Genomic DNA, 21,178 nt, shown 5'->3' with positions numbered 1-21,178 from the left:
CATTTATAGTTTGGCTGCTATCCTATATCACATACTTCTTATGGTGGGCTATCGGGAAGCGTTGTTTCACACAGACACACATTTGTAGTGCCTTGTGAACATCCATTGACAGTTATTGGCTTTTCTTTTGATTACTCCCACAGCACCCACTTTCCGTAGACATCTGTTCGAAAGAAAATCTATCGAATATTTTCCTTTTCTCTCCTCTTAGGAATGTCTTAATATAGGGTACACATTTTCTATTGCCGGAGCTTTCGCAAATTATTGACAGATGTTGAAAAGTGGCCACCGCGTAAGTCTTCGAATTCTGTTGAGTTCCTATTGTGTGAAACTGTATTGATGTTTTTTTTACCAGTTTTGAGAAGCAACACATAGCCGTCATTGGCACACGTACCACGAGAAAGTAGCTACTATACGATATAGTAGCTACTTCTCTTGCGAGCTTCCGCAAACTCGAGTGTCCTGCTTGCCTCTGAGTCAGAATGAAGGGTGAGGTGCCTCAGCATAATTCGATTACACACATATCAAACACTGAAGTGAGGAATTGCTTGGAGTATTAACTTACGACCAAAATAACGCATGTGTTTGTAACTGCTTTCTGTTTGAGACATTGAGTATGTCCATTGAAGGTCAAATTTGTGCAGTGAGAATTTGCCATGCAGGTTCACATTGATGCAAGTAGCCGTCTCAATGCACAGGTTTGCCTTTCGGACAGAACATACACGTTCTTGCCAATGATATCCTTGTTCCAAGTGTCCTTCTTTAGCGAAAAAAATATAAAAAATCTTCTGTGCTTGTCCCTCTTTATGCCCTGGACTACGCCATCTTGTCATAATCTGCGGTTCGGGTCCTGTGCGAAGGCTTGCAACTGAAAAAAAAAAAGAACTACAACACTGGAATCACAATGTGAAACATGATATAAAGAAGGGTGCAGTTACAGCTATTACGACATGGTGGACAATGATAGAGGAGAATGGGGTAGGATAACACAATAATTCAAATGGGATACGTCATCGCTATATCATATTATACATGTGTGATGCATGTACATACCTGCAGCGTTGTAAGCATTGCTTCCAGCACCGTGTGTAGGAGATTTCGGCGCACGTCAAAAGAACCCCAGGTGGTCCAAATTATCCGCAGTCCTACCCTGCGGCACGTGCAACATGTCGCCACACTCCGCAGACAAACCTTACGTGTAACATCACGGTACCATTATTTGCACTTTTTTTGTCGTTCGTTGGCAGCACCGTCCAGGTTCCGGCAATCTTCAAAATATTTATACGCAAAAAATGGACCGAGACTCACTGTGTTCAAACAAGATGTTGTGCAGAATGTTGGGCAAAAATATAGTGGTTACTTTTCGCTTTACAGTCCCTTCAAAGCTGCTAATGCGAAGTGGAGCGACAGATACCCTAGCGACGCTTAGAAGAAATAAAGGGAGATAAGGTTTGGTCTATCCCACTCGTGTTGAGTGTTCGCCGTTGACCAGGCGTTCTGAACCAACATTGCTCTGAACTGTATGCAGGGAAAGACCCTTCAGACCCCTGCCTAACGAGGGACATCCTTGTGATATATCTGATCGGATCTCTGATATCTCCAACCCAAAAGAATGTGTTGTGAACAAGTTAGTTCCGCCCTGTATAATGATCGAATGCCAGAACCAGAGAGCCCTCTGTGTTGTGGCAGATGTGCCTATAGTTTCGGATGGCGACAATCAAGAAGCGGTCGAACCCGTGTATCGCGCTCTAGTAGTGCCTTATTCGTTTACACTCTTGCGCAATCAGATACATACAGCGCCATCTCATAAAGGGCTTACAACACATCTCCCCCTTCTGTTTTTTTTTTCATAACACACTTCTTAACTCTCTGACATTATTGTTTCATCAAAGGTCTAGACGATGTACTGGTTTCATAACTTTTTCAAACCGTGTCGTTGTGTGTTCCACCTGGGGAGTCAGTTGGTTACTTGGATGTTTGGCGTGGTGTGACTCCAAATATCCTACTGAGACGGCTCTGTCGCCCGTTTTTCCTGGCACGTCGGCCGGCCGAATGTCAGGGAAGTCCGTACACTCAACAGCCTGAGCAGCTGTAGTGATAGCTTTCTCTATCGGTATCAGGTGGTACCGATTGCGCCTCACCGCGCCTTTGTTGCTTTCCACCCAGTACGAACCTCGGCTGCTATCTTTTTCCTTTACAACACCACTTACCCTTTGATCTGTGAGCCATACCTTTGTTCCTACACTGAGTTCTGTTAGAGCTTGTGCTCTGTGTCGTCTGTCACAATTTTGCTTCTGCAGGTCGCACCTCTTTTGTTCCTGGTCGAGTAGTTCATTGCGGCTCGGAGTTTTTGGTTCTAGTAGATGGTCTACCACTCGCACTGATGAACTAATCCTCCTTCCCATCAAAAGTTCAGCTGCGCTGTATCCATTGCTGAGTGGCGTCGCGCGGTAGCTCAGAAGAGCCTGGCAGACGTCTTTAGACTTTTTCAAGCTGCTCTTTATGATACGCACTCCTGACTCGACAAAGCCGTTACTCTGGGGAAACTTTTGGCTTGATGTCTTATGCATGAAGCCTCATTCATTTGCAAACCTGTTGAAATCTGACCCATCCATGTTCTGAAACTGAGGGCCATTGTCACTAAACACAATTTCTCGTGTACCATGGCGTGCAAACATTGCCTTCAGGTGTCTAATAGTACTTTTCGTTGAGAAGTCCTTCAGATATGCTAGCTCCGGGTACCTTGAAAAGTAGTCAGTTACCAGTGAGTACCACTTGCCTTACTTACTTACCTTACTTACCACTCTGCGGGGAAGCAGAGGGCATTAGTGGCTAGTGTCGGTTTGCAGCTTCTTGGATACTCTGCTTACAGGACTTCCATTCGTTCTTCCAGTCCCGGCCACCAGACCGATTCTTTTGGCCGTGCTCTGCATTTAAGTATTCCCTAATGACCTTGGTGGATCTTTTGCAGTATTTCTAGTCTCATGGCCCCAGGAATGATTATCTTTGAGCCTTTTAGAAGGAGACCATCCTCTACTGTAATGTCAGCACGACCTGGCCAGTAATCCCCGCACGGTTCGTTGAGTCTGCCTTTTGTTGGCCATCTTTGCTCACAATATTTGGTCAGTAACTGACAAGTTGGGTCATTTTGTTGCTCTTCTTTGATTTTTGCCAATCGTCCGTCTGACGTTGGTAGTCCTGCAATAATTGCTCGCAAAAATGCTGCTATCTCTTGCTCAAAATCGCCACTGCCTTGCTGCGCAAGTGGTTGCCTTGAAAGCGCATGTGCCGCTATGAGAAGTTTGCCATGGGCATACTGAATGTCGGAGGTATACCTCGTCATTCTTATCTTGAAGCGCTACAACTGCGATGTAAGGTCGTCCAGGCATGTTGACAAAAAAATTGTAATGATAGGTCTGTGGTGAGTCTCGATTCCGATCTTGATACCCGTGATGAAGTCCTTGAAACGGTCACATGCTCAAACTATTGCTAGTCCTTCCTTTTCTGTTTGACAGTACCGTTTTTCAGCCTCTGTAAGAGTTCATTAGGCATATGCTGGTCTGTACAGTCCCTCATCTTGCTCCTGGCATAGAACGGCTCCGAGCTCGAAAGATGAGGCCTCAGAGTCCAACACGGAGGGATTCCTGGGGTCGAACAAAGCTAGCACTGGACTGCACATCAAAATCGCCTTCAGTTGTTTAAACGCTCTGCCCTACTCATGTCCCCATAACCATTCACTTTTCGAACTTAACAGTGTGTTCAAAGGATGAGCCACATGTGCGAGATAAGGCACAGATTTGCCCAAATAGTTCACAATGCCAAGGAACATCCTCAATTCATGTACATATGTAGGGCACTTGAACTCTTTAATAGCGAGTACCTTGCTTTCATCAGGTCTTATCCCTTGCTCATGTAACACGTGACCCAGAAACTTTACCGTGCGTACTCCAAACCTGCACTTTCCATCGTTGAGTGTGAGGCCGTGCTTCTGGCGTCTCTCTAACACTTCCCGTAGACGCCTATTGTGTGCGTCGTGAGTAGACCCGAAGACCAGAATGTCATCCATGTTACACACGACACCATCTTGGTCGCGTAGTAGCTGACACATTTTTCGCTGAAAAATTCTGGCGCAGACGTAATTCCACAAGGAAGACGCTTAAACTTGTACTTTCCAAATGGTGTGGTGAACGTTGTCAATGTTTGAGACTCTTCTGCCAGCTCAAACTGCCAGAAACCCGAGTCGGCTTCCTATTTGTTGAACACTTTCGCTCCTGACATCTGTGCGAAGACGTGTTCATTGATCGGGTGTGGGTGGACTTCTCTCTTGACGTATTTGTTCAGCTCAGTTAAGTCCACGCATATGCGTATATGTCCATTTGTTTTTGGAACTACGACCATTCCCGAACACCAGTCTGTAGGTTCCTCCCCTCGTTCGATGACCTCATCATTGGACACAGCTTGGAGCTTCGCCTTCACCTTAGGGAGTAGTGCCACTGGCACTCTTCTAGCTGAAGTCAATGCAAACGGGACCGTGTCCGGCTGCAAGGTGATCGTCTACACCTGCTTGACATGTCCCAATCCCCTGAACGGCGCTGGGAATTCCGTTTTTGGATCAATGTCCCTCCTTTCTCGGGTTCCTGGTGTGTTGGTAATCACTGTCAACAGCCGTTTGACCAGGCCCAATCCTCACTGACCTTCCTGGAGAGCAGTGGCCATTCCAGATCTTTCACAACATGCAGCTCTGCATTCACTTTCCTTCCTTGGAATGTCAGTTCGTCATGCAGTACCCCGAGTACTCCTAGTTCTTGTTGGTTTGGGCCCTTGAGCACACGTCGAGACTTGTCCCGCTCTGGCTGTCGCAGAACATCGCGATACACAGTGTCGGGGACGACTGAGACGTCTGCTCCTGTGTCCACAACCAAGTTAGCGTCCATACCTTAAAAACCCGAGACTGGGGGACAAAAAATCTCTCACGTAGCAGTAGGACACCTGGAGCACCTCAGTGTCCAGGCACAGTATTCCAAAGTACTAATTTCTTGTCATGCAACCGCTGCGCTGCTTCAGTAGCTCCTCATTTTGCGGCAACAAAGGTATTCCCCTGCCGTCGGCATCGGCACGCGTTTGCAGTAAGTACACCTGAACTGAAGGAGCAATACCGCATTTCCGCTGTAAGGCTCTCAACATTTTCATTACACATAAAGCCAGTTTCCCACGCTACCAGGAGACTGCGATGACGGCAATTCATCCTCCGTCGATCATGCTGCGGATGACATCGTGTCCTGCTGTGTCCCTGGCGTGCTCTCCTAAGAACGAAAGTTTTGCCGGCCTGACTGCTGGACTATCCGAAGCTCGAGGGTATTCAGGTTTGGTAAATTCGACATCACACGGCTTGTACCCCAAAACATTTCATTTCGGCCATGACGATTTCGCCACAGACCGGCACGCGGATGAGAGAGGCTCGACTAGCCATAGCCGACACGAGCCGACACAGTGTTGTGGCTTTCGGAGTACTCAGCCTTACATTCGAATGCAATCTTTGAAATTCGATTACTCAAAGTAAAAAGGGATTCCAAACGAAATATTTTGTGCCTGAGATGTACTATAAGGTTACTATAGGTTATAAGATAAGGTTACCCTGGGTTGCACTTCACTTTACAGTACCTTTACACTAAGGAGAAATGAGCTACCATGTTGCGGAAGCATACTTACTGCATACTTTACGCTGGCAAAATACGTTCATCTTTATGACGAGGGAAGTATGTCGGAAAGTGGCAAAACGACATGTAAACAAAGTCACATGACCTCATCATGACGTTTTCTATGACGTGCGACCAGGACAAGGTGGCGGTTTTGCACGAAGCACCCGCTTGAGGGTAATTACAAAGATGGCGGATTCATGTCGCTCCTGGTTTGGTCATGATTCGTTCGCTACTTCCCGAATTCCCCAATTCTCTTGGGGAACCGGCAAAACTTGTTTACGGCGTGAAAGGGACAAGGCGCTGATCCCTACTGACCAGCTAACCAGACTGCGTGGACCCTGTAACGTCACCGGTGACGTGGCACCATGCGTATCCCCCTCTTTATGTCCGAACTGTCGAGTTAAGGGTCAACAGTCGGAGCTATGTTCATGTGAGTTTTTTTCCTGGGAAACAAATTGCACACATCAAAAGCTTTCGTGCTATGCGGTAGATTGACAGACACGCTTTCACCAGACTTCTTAATCTGAATTTTTTTGGATGGCCTTCTGTACTCCTTTAAGGCTTAAAAAGATTTTCAGCGAAGAGTATATCACATTGATGCAGCTACAGTGTTCCCATTCTTCTCGTTGTACCCATCAAGCCGTACACCAGTTGTTTCACGAAGGTCCCCCGGCTGAATAATTCGTAAGCAGGTGGCGCTATCGAAGAACGTTCGTTTTTGGTAAAGATCATGGTGAATCGGCCATGAACTGAGTGCGAGCGGCTCATTTGCATACGGTCACACTAACATCCACTCTGAAATTTTACTTCGCACGCTTTCGGAACCCCTGTTTCACGAATCGGAACCTTCAGCGAAAACTGTGCTCTAAGAGAAAAAATGCCTGAACAGTTAGTGATTTTTTTTTTCGAGTAATTAATCGGTTTCGGTTCACATATTTCTTGCGCGGAGCAGTGCACCAATTAGAGCTCTGCACGGGTCTGAATTTACTGGCCCCTTACTCAAAGCCATGGATAGCCTAAACCCGTCCCCTGCCCGATCAGGCTGCCGAAAACTGGGCCCTGCCCTGCCTTTACACGACCTTAGCCCGACCCGGTTGTCGAATACTTGTCCCGACCTAGGCCCGGCCCGCAGTAGCATAGGCATATTTGAACGCGATCCGTTCGACAGGTGCATACAGTCCATATGATAGAGACTCATAATAGAGCATAAACCACACACACGTAGCTGGAGCGTGGAAGCGCAGCCTTTCATGCGGTTTGTTCCTGTAGGAACATATGTAGCAACACATTGTTTTCATAAGAAATGTTGAGGTATAGTTGAGGATTAAATAATGCAGAAAAATGAGTCACAAAAGCTCGGCAACGACTCAGGCCCGAGAACTCTCGGACTGGACCAGGGCAAGGCCCAAACCCTCAGTCAAAATGACTTTGAGGCCCGATTTCGGCAAGCGGGCCGTGCCGGGCTCGGATTTTCTGGGAAGGCCTTTGCGGTGTTCTAGCACCAATGCGCTCTTTGGATCAGCTATCCGGCTATCAATTTCGTGTTCATCCGCCTGGTTGGCACCCGGTGGTGACGAATGATATGGAGCAACCCCAAGACCGCAAGAGACATCTTACGTGTTCCTTCTCTACACGACTAGGGAGTAGTGATAGATATAGCACTTGTTAACAATCGGCCGCTCAGGTTACATGCGACACGCACACGCACGATAAGATATATCAGAAATCAATGGAAATCATGTATCGATAGTGTGAACAATGGGTTCCCAGGTTTCAATAACATGCGCCGCCAGGATAAGGTAACGGTTAACTCAGGTAAACAATGGGAACTCACCTGTCGATAGTGTTTGATGGGCACCTGGATGCACGTTTAATGACATTTAATAACACGCAATGACATGTAATAACGCACAATGACATGTAATAACACGCAAATGACATGTAATAACACACAAATGACATTTAATAACAGGCAATAACATCTGATGACATTTAATAGTATTTTTCCGATCGGGTTGACGTCAGTCCGTCACCTAGTTTGGCTGCCGCGCCAGAGCGCCAGGTAGTTTCGGTTCCCACCAAGCGCCCTCTAGTTTTCAAGCTTTGGCCGTCTGTAGTTTCGGTTTCGGTTTGAAATGAATGGACGCCAAGCTTGGTTGCTCCACGTGTAGTTCTGGTTTCAGTTTCGAATTCCTAGGTGTTGCCAGATGTCCTCTGGTTTCAAGCTATTGACCGACTGTAATTTCGGTTTCAAACCGCAGCACGCTAGTTTCGCTGTGACAACGTCAACGCAGGTTTTTGAATGGTTACCAGATGTCCCTCTAGTTTCAAGCTTTTGACCGTCTGTACTTACGGTTTCATTTGACAAAAAATAAATGCCGCGTCACAGCATGATTTTTCCCCCCATTTGATAAGTACACTCAAATAATGATGTATATCAGAGACCAGACAACACTGTATATATTCCTTTTTTATTTCAGCACATTTTTTTACTACTCTTTTATTCAACTAACGAAAGATATGTTACAGTTAGAGTCTTGCTTGACTTCATCCTTGTACAGAAGCAATCTGCAAAAACAAAGGGAAAACGAAACATCCTGTGAATGCTCTTCTCAATCAGGACAAAGTCTAGGACGACTCAAATCTCGATCAGGTGTCACGCAACAACAACAAGCAGCATTATCAAAGAATCGGTTAACGTTTTCCACTTTCCGATATGCCTCTGTTACTGTGTCATGCATTTGCATTGGAGTACGACGTTTGGAAGTAAATAACCCAGTGACAACAATCACAATAAAATAGAGGTGTTCTATACACACACATTTCCAAACTTGTGTTGCGCATTGCGACAACAGCATACAACGAATCGAGAAGCATTGCATGACTACGTATTGCGGTTACCAGCTGTGATGGTTTCGAAATAAAAATAACAAAAAAAAGGCATAAAGACAAGAGGTATACTCACATCCTTTCAAAGTTGCGTCGTCGATGAAGGTCTGATCGGTCTCAGTCGTCGACAGCTAGCTTATAAGACCCTTCATTTTTGTTTTATTTCAAGGGAAGGAAGGATCACGTGAATGCATCGTGGACAGCTTCTCCTTTCGCAGGAGCAGCATGTGAAATGCGATACCTCTTGCCGACGCGCTCTTTTTTCTTCTTCTTTTGGTATGATAACACAACCGCGAAACACCCGTCTGGCTTTTTCCAAACGCTCTTTGGGAACATCAACCACACACACACACAAAAAGAAACCGTTATCGCCCACTCCACGCAAGATGCATTTTCGACTGGTGGTATAGGCTGTCTGCCACGTACGAGCTTCCAGCAGTGAGTGTGGCACGTAAGAGCCAAGTGATGTGAGTATTTCAAACCATTCTTGTGTTACAGTGTATCTTATAGCTAAATGAAATGCAGGCATGTATTTGTTTTAAATTCTTTTTATTGTTTCGCTCAGATGAGACAGCAGAGACATGGTAGCCGATTTCGAAAGAGTGATACCGTAACCGCTGTGCTTTCCATTCCCAATGAGTCTTGCAATATTGTACACATTGCCGGGACATCGTTCTATTACTTGCCTGGGTTCGAAGCTTATTTCACATAGCTTCGAGCACTCGAAGTTATAATAATTGTGCGCGACATTTGCTTCTTTCAAGCAATGCCATAGTTGACGTGTATCATTTTGCGACAGATTTACTCCGTATCTCGTCGGATGACCATTGCTGAGCCAAAGGCGTACGGCAGTTACTGCAGCTGGACATCGATGGACGTAGATGTTATGGTCAATCTGAGTCACGGTAGTGCATTTTCCCTGTTTCCGTGTTGGTTTTGTAAATTCTGTTGTAGCTACGAAAACGAACAGGGAAACAACACTCAGAAAGGACAAGGTGTAGCAGAACATCTCCGGACATCTATTTACCATGACGACCTACAGTAAAATGAGACAACTCGTCATGGATTTCAATATTTATTGGTAAGCGTCTTTCGGTGACAACCTATTTTGCAACAGGTCAATTGTCATGTCGTTTATGTACACAGCCAGGTAATGGTAGCCGGTCTTCATTGCGTAGTACATGATACATAGACTTTCGGCCACCAGTTGCATCACGTCGACGTCACGATCACCGTAATAGCTGAATATTGAGCTCATCTGTTTTCCCCATTCGGAGACCAGGTCGAACGGGTGGTCGGATAGGTGCTCACACTTCCTGTGTACCCTGGCATACATTGTTTTTGAAGACTCCCACACAGTCTTTTTCGCGGGAAGGTTCAGAGGCAGGGACTGGAACAAGAAAATGTCTCTGGTTATCTTAAATGCTGCGACGAGCACTGTGTCGTCCGTTGACTTCGATGAACCACATTCTAACATGTCATTCCAACAGGTATGAGGACGGCGACATTTTCCTTGGAGTTGATGATCCTGGGTAACGTCCCGCATGCCACACACATCATCACCCGGTTGGGACCAGGAATCGCCAGCGTTGGCTGGCTGTTCGACATCGGACCAGTGATCGCCAGTCATTTCGTCGTCGGTGGTGGCAGGTAGTTCTCCGGAACCCAAGTCCTTCTACGACTTCCAGAAGGTTGCAACAGGTACTGCACCTTTCCGTTCCGAACGCGTCTGTTTATAATGCGGTGGCCCTTTCCAGGCTGCACACGTGTTAATTCGCTTGCTTAAAATTGACCTTCAATAGGTTCTTCCTGCCGGTCACGTAAGAGATAGGTATTCGGGTAACCAATCTTGACTGCTCTCACCACAAAAATTTCACGCGTAAACGAACCAAGATAACTTTTGACTAACTGGTGTCTAGACTTTGCTATTCTTACAAGCTGGCCAACGCGAAAACGTGGCTTCTCTGGGGGTTTGCTCGGAGTAGGATAGAGCTTTTGCCTAAATAAATGTTCATTTTCTTTGTTGACATCCACAGGCCGTGCCGACAGAGTTCTATGAACACGATGATTATATGCTTTGACCAGAGGTTGTAAAATTTTCAAGTACGATTTATGTCCCTGATATTCAAAAGCACGATAAAGTGGCGTCATAAGACTTCGAATAGATCGTTCTGCAATACTTGCTTTCGTATTTGAATTAGAGTGGAAGAGAGATATCCCTTTTGATTTTAAAAATGCTCCGACTGACTTATTGGTGAACTCTGTACCTCTGTCTGAATGAATCAGTCTCGGAGTCCCAATACGTCTAAAAGCGAGTCTCAGTCCACGTATAATTTCCGCTGCTCGTTTATTCTGCACAGGCACTACAGCAAGCATACGGGAAAATGCGTCGATACAAAACAAAAGATAGCGAAAACCCTTGTTGTATCTCGACAGTTTCTGAAGGTCTTTCAAATCTATTTGGAATATATCCTTCACACCCAAAACGATGGTCTTCCGGAACTGACGTGGTCGCTTAAGTTCTCTGAAGAGAGAGTACACATCATTGGTTTCCAGGAACTTGGCAACCTTCGCCGGCTTTTCACCGATCGCTCGTGCGAGTCGTTGATCACCACCTAGAGCACCAGGATGGTATACGTCCACGTAAGCAGCCATTAGCACAATTTTCTTCCACGAACACGAAGTCCGTCGAATGATAGGCATTTATAATGGCTGCAACGTCACCTTTGTACCAAAAGGGCGATCGATTGTGCAGTTCGTATTTTATAAGCTCGATGACGGAACTACTTGGAACAACGCGAGAATGGCAGATAATCCTTCCCTCTTCATCTATCGCAAATACGGTCTTTAGCATCTGCAGAATGGCGAGGGCCTTCTTCCTGTGTCGTGCAGGAAAATGCGCCAGAATGTTTTCGTCCCGAAGGTAACCACAGTATTCCTGTTGCGGTTCCAACGTGCTCAATACTGGTTCCATTCTCGAAGTCTCTTAGCCGCTCTTGTGATAACCGGAGAAATGCGTCGACGAGGTGTCTCAGGTGTGAACGTAGGACTACTGGCTGATGGCTCTGCAGTCTCCTTTTCAAGTCGAGATGGATGTACGATAAGTGTCGGTATATTTAGCTTGACCAATAGTGGTAGGATCCTCTCGAAATACGCGGGTCGCCACACATTTCGCGCTCTTGTGACCAAATAATAAACAAGGTCTACAACGTTGGTATTTGTTCACCATTGACAATGAGCTCAAACGTTTTACTATTCCAGCTGAGCACGGGTTTTAGTAAACGCAGTAATTGGCTTGCTCTCATCTTGTAGCCGCTGCTCATAAAATTAACGATGGCATCTTCCTCCTCGTCCGCTTGAATCTGTGTCTGCTCTCTTGTCGACGCCACAGGATTTGTCTCCTCACCTGCTGCACTAGGCTGTCTTAATGTGTTCGCGGGAGGATGCAATAGCTTGTGCAAGTACTGGATGATCTCCTTGGCCTTGATATCACCAGGCTCCTGTTTATTCAATATCGCCGGAATAGTGCTCTCCCGATAGGGAACAAGCTCGTATTTCTGCATTATTTAAATGCCGATTGCTTTTGCGATGCTTTTGCCCGCTAAACTTGAAACGAGACCTAACAAGGGGGGCAACAAAAATTGCAAAAACCCGCCGGACTGATGAAGAATCCGTTTAACTTTCTTCACATCTGCACGGTCTTGCCTGGAAGCCAGTGTCCTAATGGGTGTCGCAAAAGGCTTCAATTGCTTTTTAACTTTCGGCGGTACGTCGATGTTTCCTTTGCAGAGGTTCATACAAATCTCCCTGATTGTTCGTAGCTGTTCCCTGCTGGCATGTTGAATCAGGTTGTAACGATCTTCCCCTGTCTTTGCTTCAGCAATCATACGAAGGAAACGAATGTGTTTGTTACGCCTTTTCATGACCTGTATACGATCTGTCTGTGATTATCCGGGAAAATGTTGGTCCACACCTTATAGTGATCGTTGCTCTGTTGAGACAAGTCGATAACTAAGTATGAGTATGGTTTCTGACAGGCATCTTTATATATCGTGGGCAACAAATCATTTCGCCCGAAAATCTGCCTGGACAGCATACGCAGCTGGTCTGTAGTGCGTGGTGAACGAAATAAAACGAGAGCCATGCTATTGAATTGTATTGTGCGATACAAAGGGTCGTTGACGAACAGGTATTGCGAGATGAACACAGCCGTGATTGACAGGTGGTGACACCCAGCGATATAAAATTTGCAGATTTCTTTGAGTCTTTGCCGGTCGGCTAAACAGTCGTCAAATATAAATAATGAGCGGCTATAATTCTCCGGATCTGCAGGGATGTCTTGACTGAAATTTACTTCAGGAAGAGTATCGAATACCGGCTGCTTATAAAGATAGATATACCATATTTGCTTGAACGGTTTGTCAAAGAGGACAGCTCTGTGATTAATTAGTCGTGCCACGAAGGTGGATTTCCCACTTTGACTAGCCCCTGAAATTGACACCGAGGCAGGCGTCACGAACCTAAGAGGTGCTATCACTGTCATTTCGTGCAAGGGAATGAAGTCTGGTCAAGATACGTTTCGTTAGATAAACAAGTCCGTGCTTGCAAACTGCAGGGAAAAAAAGCAAACTGCAAAGGTAGGTTCGACTGCAGAGTTGACGATGTAAAAAAAAGACTCCTCAAGGTCGCCATGCTGGCAACTTCTTATATAAGAACTGTCTGACGCTCAGCTCCTTCACTCTCGAACCTCCTTCTGAGGAGGTATGGTGTTCAGAATGATGAAATATTTTGCAGTGTTCTAACATGTGCTCCTTTTGTTTTCAGCCGGTCCAACGTGTCTGAAGGATCATCGTCGTCATCATTGCATCAGTGCACAAGTAAGCATCATGTCTTCGTCGATCTTGCATAAACTTGACAAGTTAAAGAAATATGTGGAGAGTTTCAAAAAATGGCGACAATTCCTAAAAACATCAAGTATGAGGTGGTTGATGTTAACAAAATTGAAACGAGGTATGGCGAGGCGGTCTACGTAGAAATTATGAAGGATCACGAGCACGTAAAGGTGTTCCTTCCAGCTCGGTTTCATAAACTAAGCACTCAAGACATCGATGACATGAGGAACACGAGCGGACTCTGGATGGAGAAGAAAGAGAGAGTTGGAAAAGATGGGAAACGTCTTCTTTCGCCAGACATCGTGTTCGGTCAATCCGAGTAAAAAAATAAAAATAAATGGTGACATGCCACCTTTGTCCTCCGGCCGATCGGCAGCACTACACAACAGCGCTGGGACTTCAAGTTCATCTGGCTAACGTTCATAACCTTGCAACACCCTGTATCCCATTTTGTGAGACACTCTGTACGCTCCGCAACTATACCAACCGCTATGAGCTTCATCTACATGACAGAGACGACGACGGGCAGGATGTCAGCACATTCTTTCATGAAAACGGACGCTACCTTGCCAGTGTACTTCGACATTTCGGATTTCCGTTACGCTTTTATGTTTTGCTGAAGGCGGAACTCGGTCGACATACGCCTGAGGATGAGATCATATTTGTCACTCAATTTATTCCTTCGAGTGTGCATACGCTGTGGTCGGAACGAGACGTAGAACGTGCTGTCATTGAAGTAGGCACTGAAGTCACCAACAATTTAGAAAAGCTTGAAATGCAAGGATCGGGATTTTTCTTATTTCGAATTCACGCCTGCATTCTTCATGTCGGTCGTCTCGCACCACAGCTCATTGGATGTACCGACTTTGAATTGCCAAACGAATTGAAAAAAAAGTGTCGGTGTCTTCTGAGTGTCGACCTTCACGAGGATAGTGAACAGAACATGTGTTTCGCATTTTGCATACTTGCTGGTCTACATCCTGCAAAGGGTTCTTACAGACGCAGAGCTTCATCCTACAGGTCATACCTGTCTCAATATGTATTTCCAGAGACGTTTCCTGTAGTGTTCCCGAAAGATGTAGAAATGTTTGAGAAGCAGAACGATGTGAGCATTAACGTGTACAGTTATGACAAAGATGAAAAATATGTTTACCCGATTAAGGTTGTCGACGACCAGTGTAGGAAGCATGTCGACCTACTGCTGATTGACTTCCATTTTGTACTCATTACTAATTTCAATGCTTTGTTCACACCACCTGGTTATTTTCACTGCAAACGGTGTACGATGGGTTTCACCACCCCGGGTGTACTCGCCGATCATCTACTAATGTGTAAACAACAAAAAGTGTCCAAGACTATTTTGCCAAAGAAGGGTGAGACACTGTCGTTTGCCGGAGAGGATTTGATGTCGGAAGTTCCCTTCTACTGTGTATACGACTTTGAGAGTGTACTATCACTGTGTTCGGGAGGCGGGAATGTCTACGAGGAACTCATCCCTTCATCCTTCTGTCTCCTCGTCATACGCTCGTGCGATTCGTATGTCTTGAAGAAACATTTTACCGTGATGCAGACTGCGTTTCCGTTTTCATGGAACTATTGCGTAATTTGCATGATGAGCTGTATACGATGTTGCACGAGACTGTGCCCTTGCAAATGACCCCAGGAGACGAACTCGAACATTCTGAAGCCACTCACTGTAACATCTGTAAAGAACCATTCGCTAAGAAGCAGAAAGTGCGAGACCATGATCACGTAAGTGGAGAATTTCGCCAATCATTGTGTCAGGGATGTAATCTGAAACTGCGGATACCACGGAAAGTGCCCATCATTGCACATAATGCCAATTATGACCTCGGATTCATAGTAGCTCATCTGCACCTGCTTCGGAAGACAGACATCAGAGTGATAGCCTCCAGTTGTCAAAAGTTTAAGGCTATAGACATTGGTGTGTTCCGCTTCATAGACTCGTTAAGCTTCCTCAATGCTAGTCTCGACACATTGACGAAAAATCTATGTGACAAAGGTGAATCTAACTTCAGGTGTCCGCGTCAGTTTTTCGCAGAGGAGGACTACTTCAGGTTGGTTGTACGTAAAGGGATTTTCTGTTATAACTACGTTACCTCTTTTGAACGTTACGACGAGCCCTGTTTGCCATCACGTGACCAGTTCTTTAACCAACTGAACGGATCAGAAGTGAGCGAGGAAGATTACCACCATGCGCAAAATGTGTTTGAAAAATTTCAACTGAAGAGCCTGGGCGAGTACTCGGATTTGTACCTTCTGACGGACGCATTGCTTCTGGCAGACGTGTTTCAAAACTTCCGAATATGGGCGTTGGAGACGCACAAAATTGAACCACTTCATTTCGTGTCACTCCCGGGACTAAGCATGTCTTGCGCACTAAAAATGAGCCGGATTAATCTGGATTTAATCCACGATCCCGATGGCTATCTGTTAATTGAACGGGGCCTGCGTGGTGGTATGACCCAGTGTTCAACGCGAATGGCCACTGCAAATGTCCCAGGGACAGATCAGTACGATCCCGAAAAACCAACGACCATAATTCATTACGTGGACATAAATGGACTCTATGGCACAGTGATGCGTGAACCACTCCCATTCGGAGACTTTGAATGGCTGTCACCCGAAGAGGTTGCAGGTTTAGATGTAACCCTTGTTGCAGATTATGCAGACGTTGGTTATTTTTTAGAGGTAGACCTGGCCTAACCGCTCGCGCCCGAAAAAATGAGCGTCCCGTATGAGTTGCTTTCGAATTATCAGAAAGACCTGATGAAAAAATTTAACCTCCCACAGCATGATATAGAACCGAAATTACTCCTTACATTGCTTGACAAGAAGAAGTATTTTCTTCATTATCGCAGTCCAAAGTTGTACCTACAGTTGGGTCTTCGGCTCGAGAAAATTCACCGGGTGCTCAGGTTCAAACAAAAACCATTCCTGCGATCCTATGTTGACTTCCATCATGAACTACGCAAGCAGGCAACCAATACCTTCGAACGTAACCTGTACAAGTGTTTAATTAACTCCGTATATGGGAAAACATGTATGAATGTACGAAAGTTCGTCGACTGTCGCTTAGCAACTTCCGAGGAGCAAGTGTTGAGATTCTTGTGTAAACCGAACCTCAAACAATTCAGGGCTCTAAGCTCTAACGTAGTCTTGTTTCAGTTCCTCAATCGATAGTCCGTATGCGACAGCCTCTGTACCTGGGGTTCACTATTCTCGAGCTGTCTAAAGTCATGATGTATGACTTTTATTATAACAACTTGCTTCGGGTAGCCCCGGACACAAGGCTCTTGTATATGGACACAGATTCTTATATCGTGATGCTGAGCGATAAGAAGGCCCTTGCGGAGCTCGCCGATACCCACCTTGATACATCTGGTCATTCTTGTGATGACTCGATGTATTCTACGAAAAACAAGATGGTGCTAGGAAAATTTAAGAACGAAATGCCCCACGACCACATCCTAGGGTTCTGTTGCCTGAAACCAAAGCTCTATGCACTAGACCTCCATAGTAAAAGACGATACAATCGTGCTAAGGGGGTGAAACAATGTGAAGCCCAGAAGTTGCATTATTCAATGTACATAGACTCTCTTAAGCTTGGTGAATGGTACAAAGTTTGTCAGAACCTCATTGTGCACAAGGAAAATATAAATAAAAGTGTATGTGTTACGAAAGTAGCTTTAAATCCCCTAGACACAAAGCGTTTCATTTGTGATTGTGTGTGTGAAGATTGTGCCTGTAACGACATGGAAATAAATACAATTTTATTGTGTCAAAGTACACTGCAACATGACATGTTGTCTGTCTTTCTTGGGAATTGCTTCCGTACAAGGACGGGTACCAGCTTGTCGTTCAGTGTGAAGTTCGTTGACGAAAATCTCTGAGTGCACTCTCGGAGCGAGAATCCACAAGCGAGCATGCTGCCTACATACAGGCAGTAGAGGCCACATGTAGCTGATCCATAGCCCTGAATTCTTTTCTTGTTATAGTAAAATGACCTGGTAGGATGAATGAATTGGTAGAATTCTTTGTAGACGGGCTGAATGCCGTAACTATCAAAATACGTAACCACATTGTCACCGGAAACATAAGTCAAGGTCCAGTGTTCACCGTTACTGCTCCTTGGAGCTGTGTTAATCACATAAATCCCGGGTATGGCTTCCTGTCTTGCGATTTCATTGCATGCAAAGGTTCCCCGAAACAGTTCTCTGGTGCAGTAGTGTCTACTGAATGCTGCATAGAACTGCCACTCCTCCATGTTTATTTTTCAGACAAATTTCACTCGTCTGTCTTTGTTGATTTCTAGCACACGTGGTGTTTCGGATACAAACAACACCGTAACTGCTTCTGTTAGATTGGCAGCAAACGTTAGGGTCAGACGAACGTTGGCTTGAACAACAGGACAAAGAGCATTCACTTCTGCATCTGGAGTCAGATGGTAATAAAGCATAAATGTCTCTTTTGCATACGCAGCTGGAGCTATTGGTATATCCTTGCATTTTAGTTTGTGAAGCAGGTGTATATAGGCTTTGGAATAGATGTCTCGTTGGAAGTCGAACTCATCCGTGTACTGTTGTCCACCAACGTCCAGTAGTGCTCGTTTTAGTTTGAAGTTCTCAAGCTTGAATGAGTTTCGTGGTCTGCTACCTTGGTAGGCATCGCTCCTGACCATCAATACTGTTAACTTGGAGGGAACTCGCTCGCTGTACAAGTCGTCAAATATCACCTGAGATTGGTTAGGGGCGATGGTTCTGTTTCTTAATTTCCAGTCCTCGGAGAAGGTATACTGCAGGTGTTGTTTGAAGTCTTCGTTCTATACCAACAAGTATACTCGGCGATAACTGAACACGTCAGAGATAGAGCACGATACGTGAAAATTCCACAGTGTGCTTTTCTGTTGCACCATGAGCTTGCAAGAGACGAAAATCATCCGACGCTTGACGTAACACAACTCGTATGTCGGTTCCGTTAAGAATGAGCTTCTGTTGTTGACATATGTCGCTGAAGATTGGGCTGTACATGTCACACAGTGCCGATCCTTTGGTTCGCTTGTAACGAGCGAAAACTCCTTTTGAATCAGATGTGGGAGCATATACCTCACTCGTGCCTAAAGGGTCTGGCTCGTATAACATTGCTGAAAGGGTGTGTGTCTGAGTTACATTGTTGGCATTCGTAATGATGTCCAAGTAGGAACGGTAGCCATAATGTTCGAAACTCGAAACCAAGGTTGAATTCAGGTAGATATGTACGTGTTGAAACAATGATGAACCAAACGCTTGGACAGGTATGACTGCATCAGGTGTTGTTGAAGTGCTTGTTGTAGTTACCGCTGGATCTCCATTCTTTCGAATGATCTTGCACTGAATATGCAAAAAGCTCGATTGAAGATCAAAGAAGCCCCCACCGAGTCCCGGAACATTGTACTCGATCACTCCGCTTGATGTCGGAGCAGATACTGGGAAAAACTCGACGTATTCAGACTTCTCCAAAGCAAAGTTTGTAGGTGGAAGAGAGAAGAGTTCCAGCTGGTTTGTAGTACACAGACAGGAATCTTTATGCACTACTGCAATAGACATTTTTTTTTCTGTCAAGTAAAGAAGTCAGATTTCCTCCGCTTCTCCGCAGGTCGAGCTTTTTTAACGGCCTTGCGTTTTCTTCCTTTCCCTGTGAGTCTCTGAAGTAACTCCTCACGAGTTTTATGCACTGTGCGGTCTACTCCTTTCTTGACGGCTTCTCGAAATGATGCTCCTTGCTGGACTTCCTCGGCTATGTGTCTTCCAGTATCAAGGAGCTTTCTTCCAACGTATGGCGCTACCTTCTTGGTCAGTATGGGCAAGAAACCCCTCAATACGTCACCAAATATGCCTCCTCCAATCTGATAAAGCTCGGGAGCAGTATAGTGTGGTAGATGCTCTCGCTTTCCTGCACCAAAATGTGCTATGCAACATTGTGGGTTTGTTATATACATTTACGTATGTGGATCGTCAACCCGACACGTCCAGAGCCAGAAATGAATAGAATGAAATCACCTATCTCGTTTGCCAACTCGATTTGAATGGTTGTCAATTCCTTCGCAGATACATATTTATAGTACAGGTTTGTGAATAAATAAGACATCACATCATTCCTACCCTGGACTCTGAACGGTATCGATAGAAGAAGTGGTGCTGTCACGTCACCCACAAATTCGTTCTCGATGACATCGCAGTATATGAAAATATAGTTTTGAGCAGGGAATAGACAAACGTCTCGTTCAGCGACTGCATAACTTGAGAAAGTTGCCCTCTTTCCGAAGCCCAACATCAAAGCCAAATAAGGATGAAAGGTCACATAGCCATCGTTCATGCGTTCCAGGTGACAAATTCCGTTGTATGGGTTACATACGAGGAGACGAGCATCTTGCGACAAATGAAGTTTTGTTCGATAGGCATGGTTAATGGAATTAACGAGGTCCTTCCCCGATTCGTAGTAGCCTTCTGGAACTTTATACTTTACCGTTCGTGAACGATAGGTAACTATGTTAATCGTTTCTTCTGTATCCACCTGGTATTTGAGTAGCTTCACGGGTGACCCTCTGTCCAACTCTCCACAGCCGATTATCTTTTCAGCCATGCCAAGCTTAGCGGCAAGAGTTGCGCTAATTTCCAAACCATAGTTCAGAGGAACTTGTATCTCATAATGACCGCTACCACGTATAATTCTTGTCTTATACTGCAAATGTTTTGCTAAAAATTGTCTCAAAGACAAGAGAATGTTTTCATTAGCGTTGAACTTGACCTTCTCTGTTGCTTCAATCGTAGAACCAAGGAATGTCGTTTCCGATATACTATTGACTGTGTCAGTTACATTTTTAATCGGAAAAGGGATGTTGATTTCTGTTAAAGCGGCCTCCCACCTACCCTCCAACGTCTGTGGATGGGCTAGCTTTACTCGGAACTTGCTCATTGTGTTGTCGGGAAACACATCCAAAGATGCATTTGAGAGCAGGTTCACATAGAACTGGTCAACCATGAGATAAACTGATGTTCTGAGGCTGGAACAACATAGAGGGGACAGATACAAACAAGCCTCAAATTGCCTAAGAAATCAACGATGAAAGATGAAAGTCACTGAAAAGGTTAGCCAGCTGTAGGGATCGAACCCACATCTTCTGGATTGCCGGTCCAGGGCTCTACCAATTGAGCTAAGCTCACACGCCTCTCCAGCGACTTTCGGGGTGCGTCATCTGAAGGGACGACAAACCAGCCACTCACTCTCCTTTCACTCTTACATTTTTGCTCACTCATACACACATTCATACGACGGAAATCGACGCAAGCGGCACCTGTTGAACAAGAGATAAACTGATGTTCTGAGGCTGGAACAACATAGAGGGGACAGATACAAACAAGCCTCAAATTGCCTAAGAAATCAACGATGAAAGATGAAAGTCACTGAAAAGGTTAGCCAGCTGTAGGGATCGAACCCACATCTTCTGGATTGCCGGTCCAGGGCTCTACCAATTGAGCTAAGCTAACACGCCTCTCCAGCGACTTTCGGGGTGCGTCATCTGAAGGGACGACAAACCAGCCACTCACTCTCACTCACGGGTTCGATCCCTACAGCTGGCTAACCTTTTCAGTGACTTTCATCTTTCATCGTTGATTTTTTAGGCAATTTGAGGCTTGT

General features: G+C 45.3%; 1 protein-coding gene across 1 annotated transcript; it reads right to left on the bottom strand.

The window, feature by feature from the left end:
* Positions 1-4,248: 4,248 nt before the first annotated feature.
* On the bottom strand, positions 4,249-4,934 carry LOC135392372 (uncharacterized). Its single transcript, XM_064623088.1, has 2 exons — positions 4,695-4,934; positions 4,249-4,539 (listed from the first exon to the last, which is right to left on the bottom strand). The coding sequence occupies exons 1-2, from the start codon at positions 4,932-4,934 to the stop codon at positions 4,249-4,251; spliced, it is 531 nt and encodes a 176-aa protein (XP_064479158.1).
* Positions 4,935-21,178: the final 16,244 nt, after the last annotated feature.

The sequence above is a fragment of the Ornithodoros turicata genome, chromosome 4 (genome assembly GCF_037126465.1).
Source record: "Ornithodoros turicata isolate Travis chromosome 4, ASM3712646v1, whole genome shotgun sequence".
Lineage (NCBI taxonomy): Eukaryota > Metazoa > Arthropoda > Arachnida > Ixodida > Argasidae > Ornithodoros > Ornithodoros turicata.
Note: the sequence above shows the minus strand (reverse complement) of the source record. Positions and strands in the feature narration are given on the sequence as shown.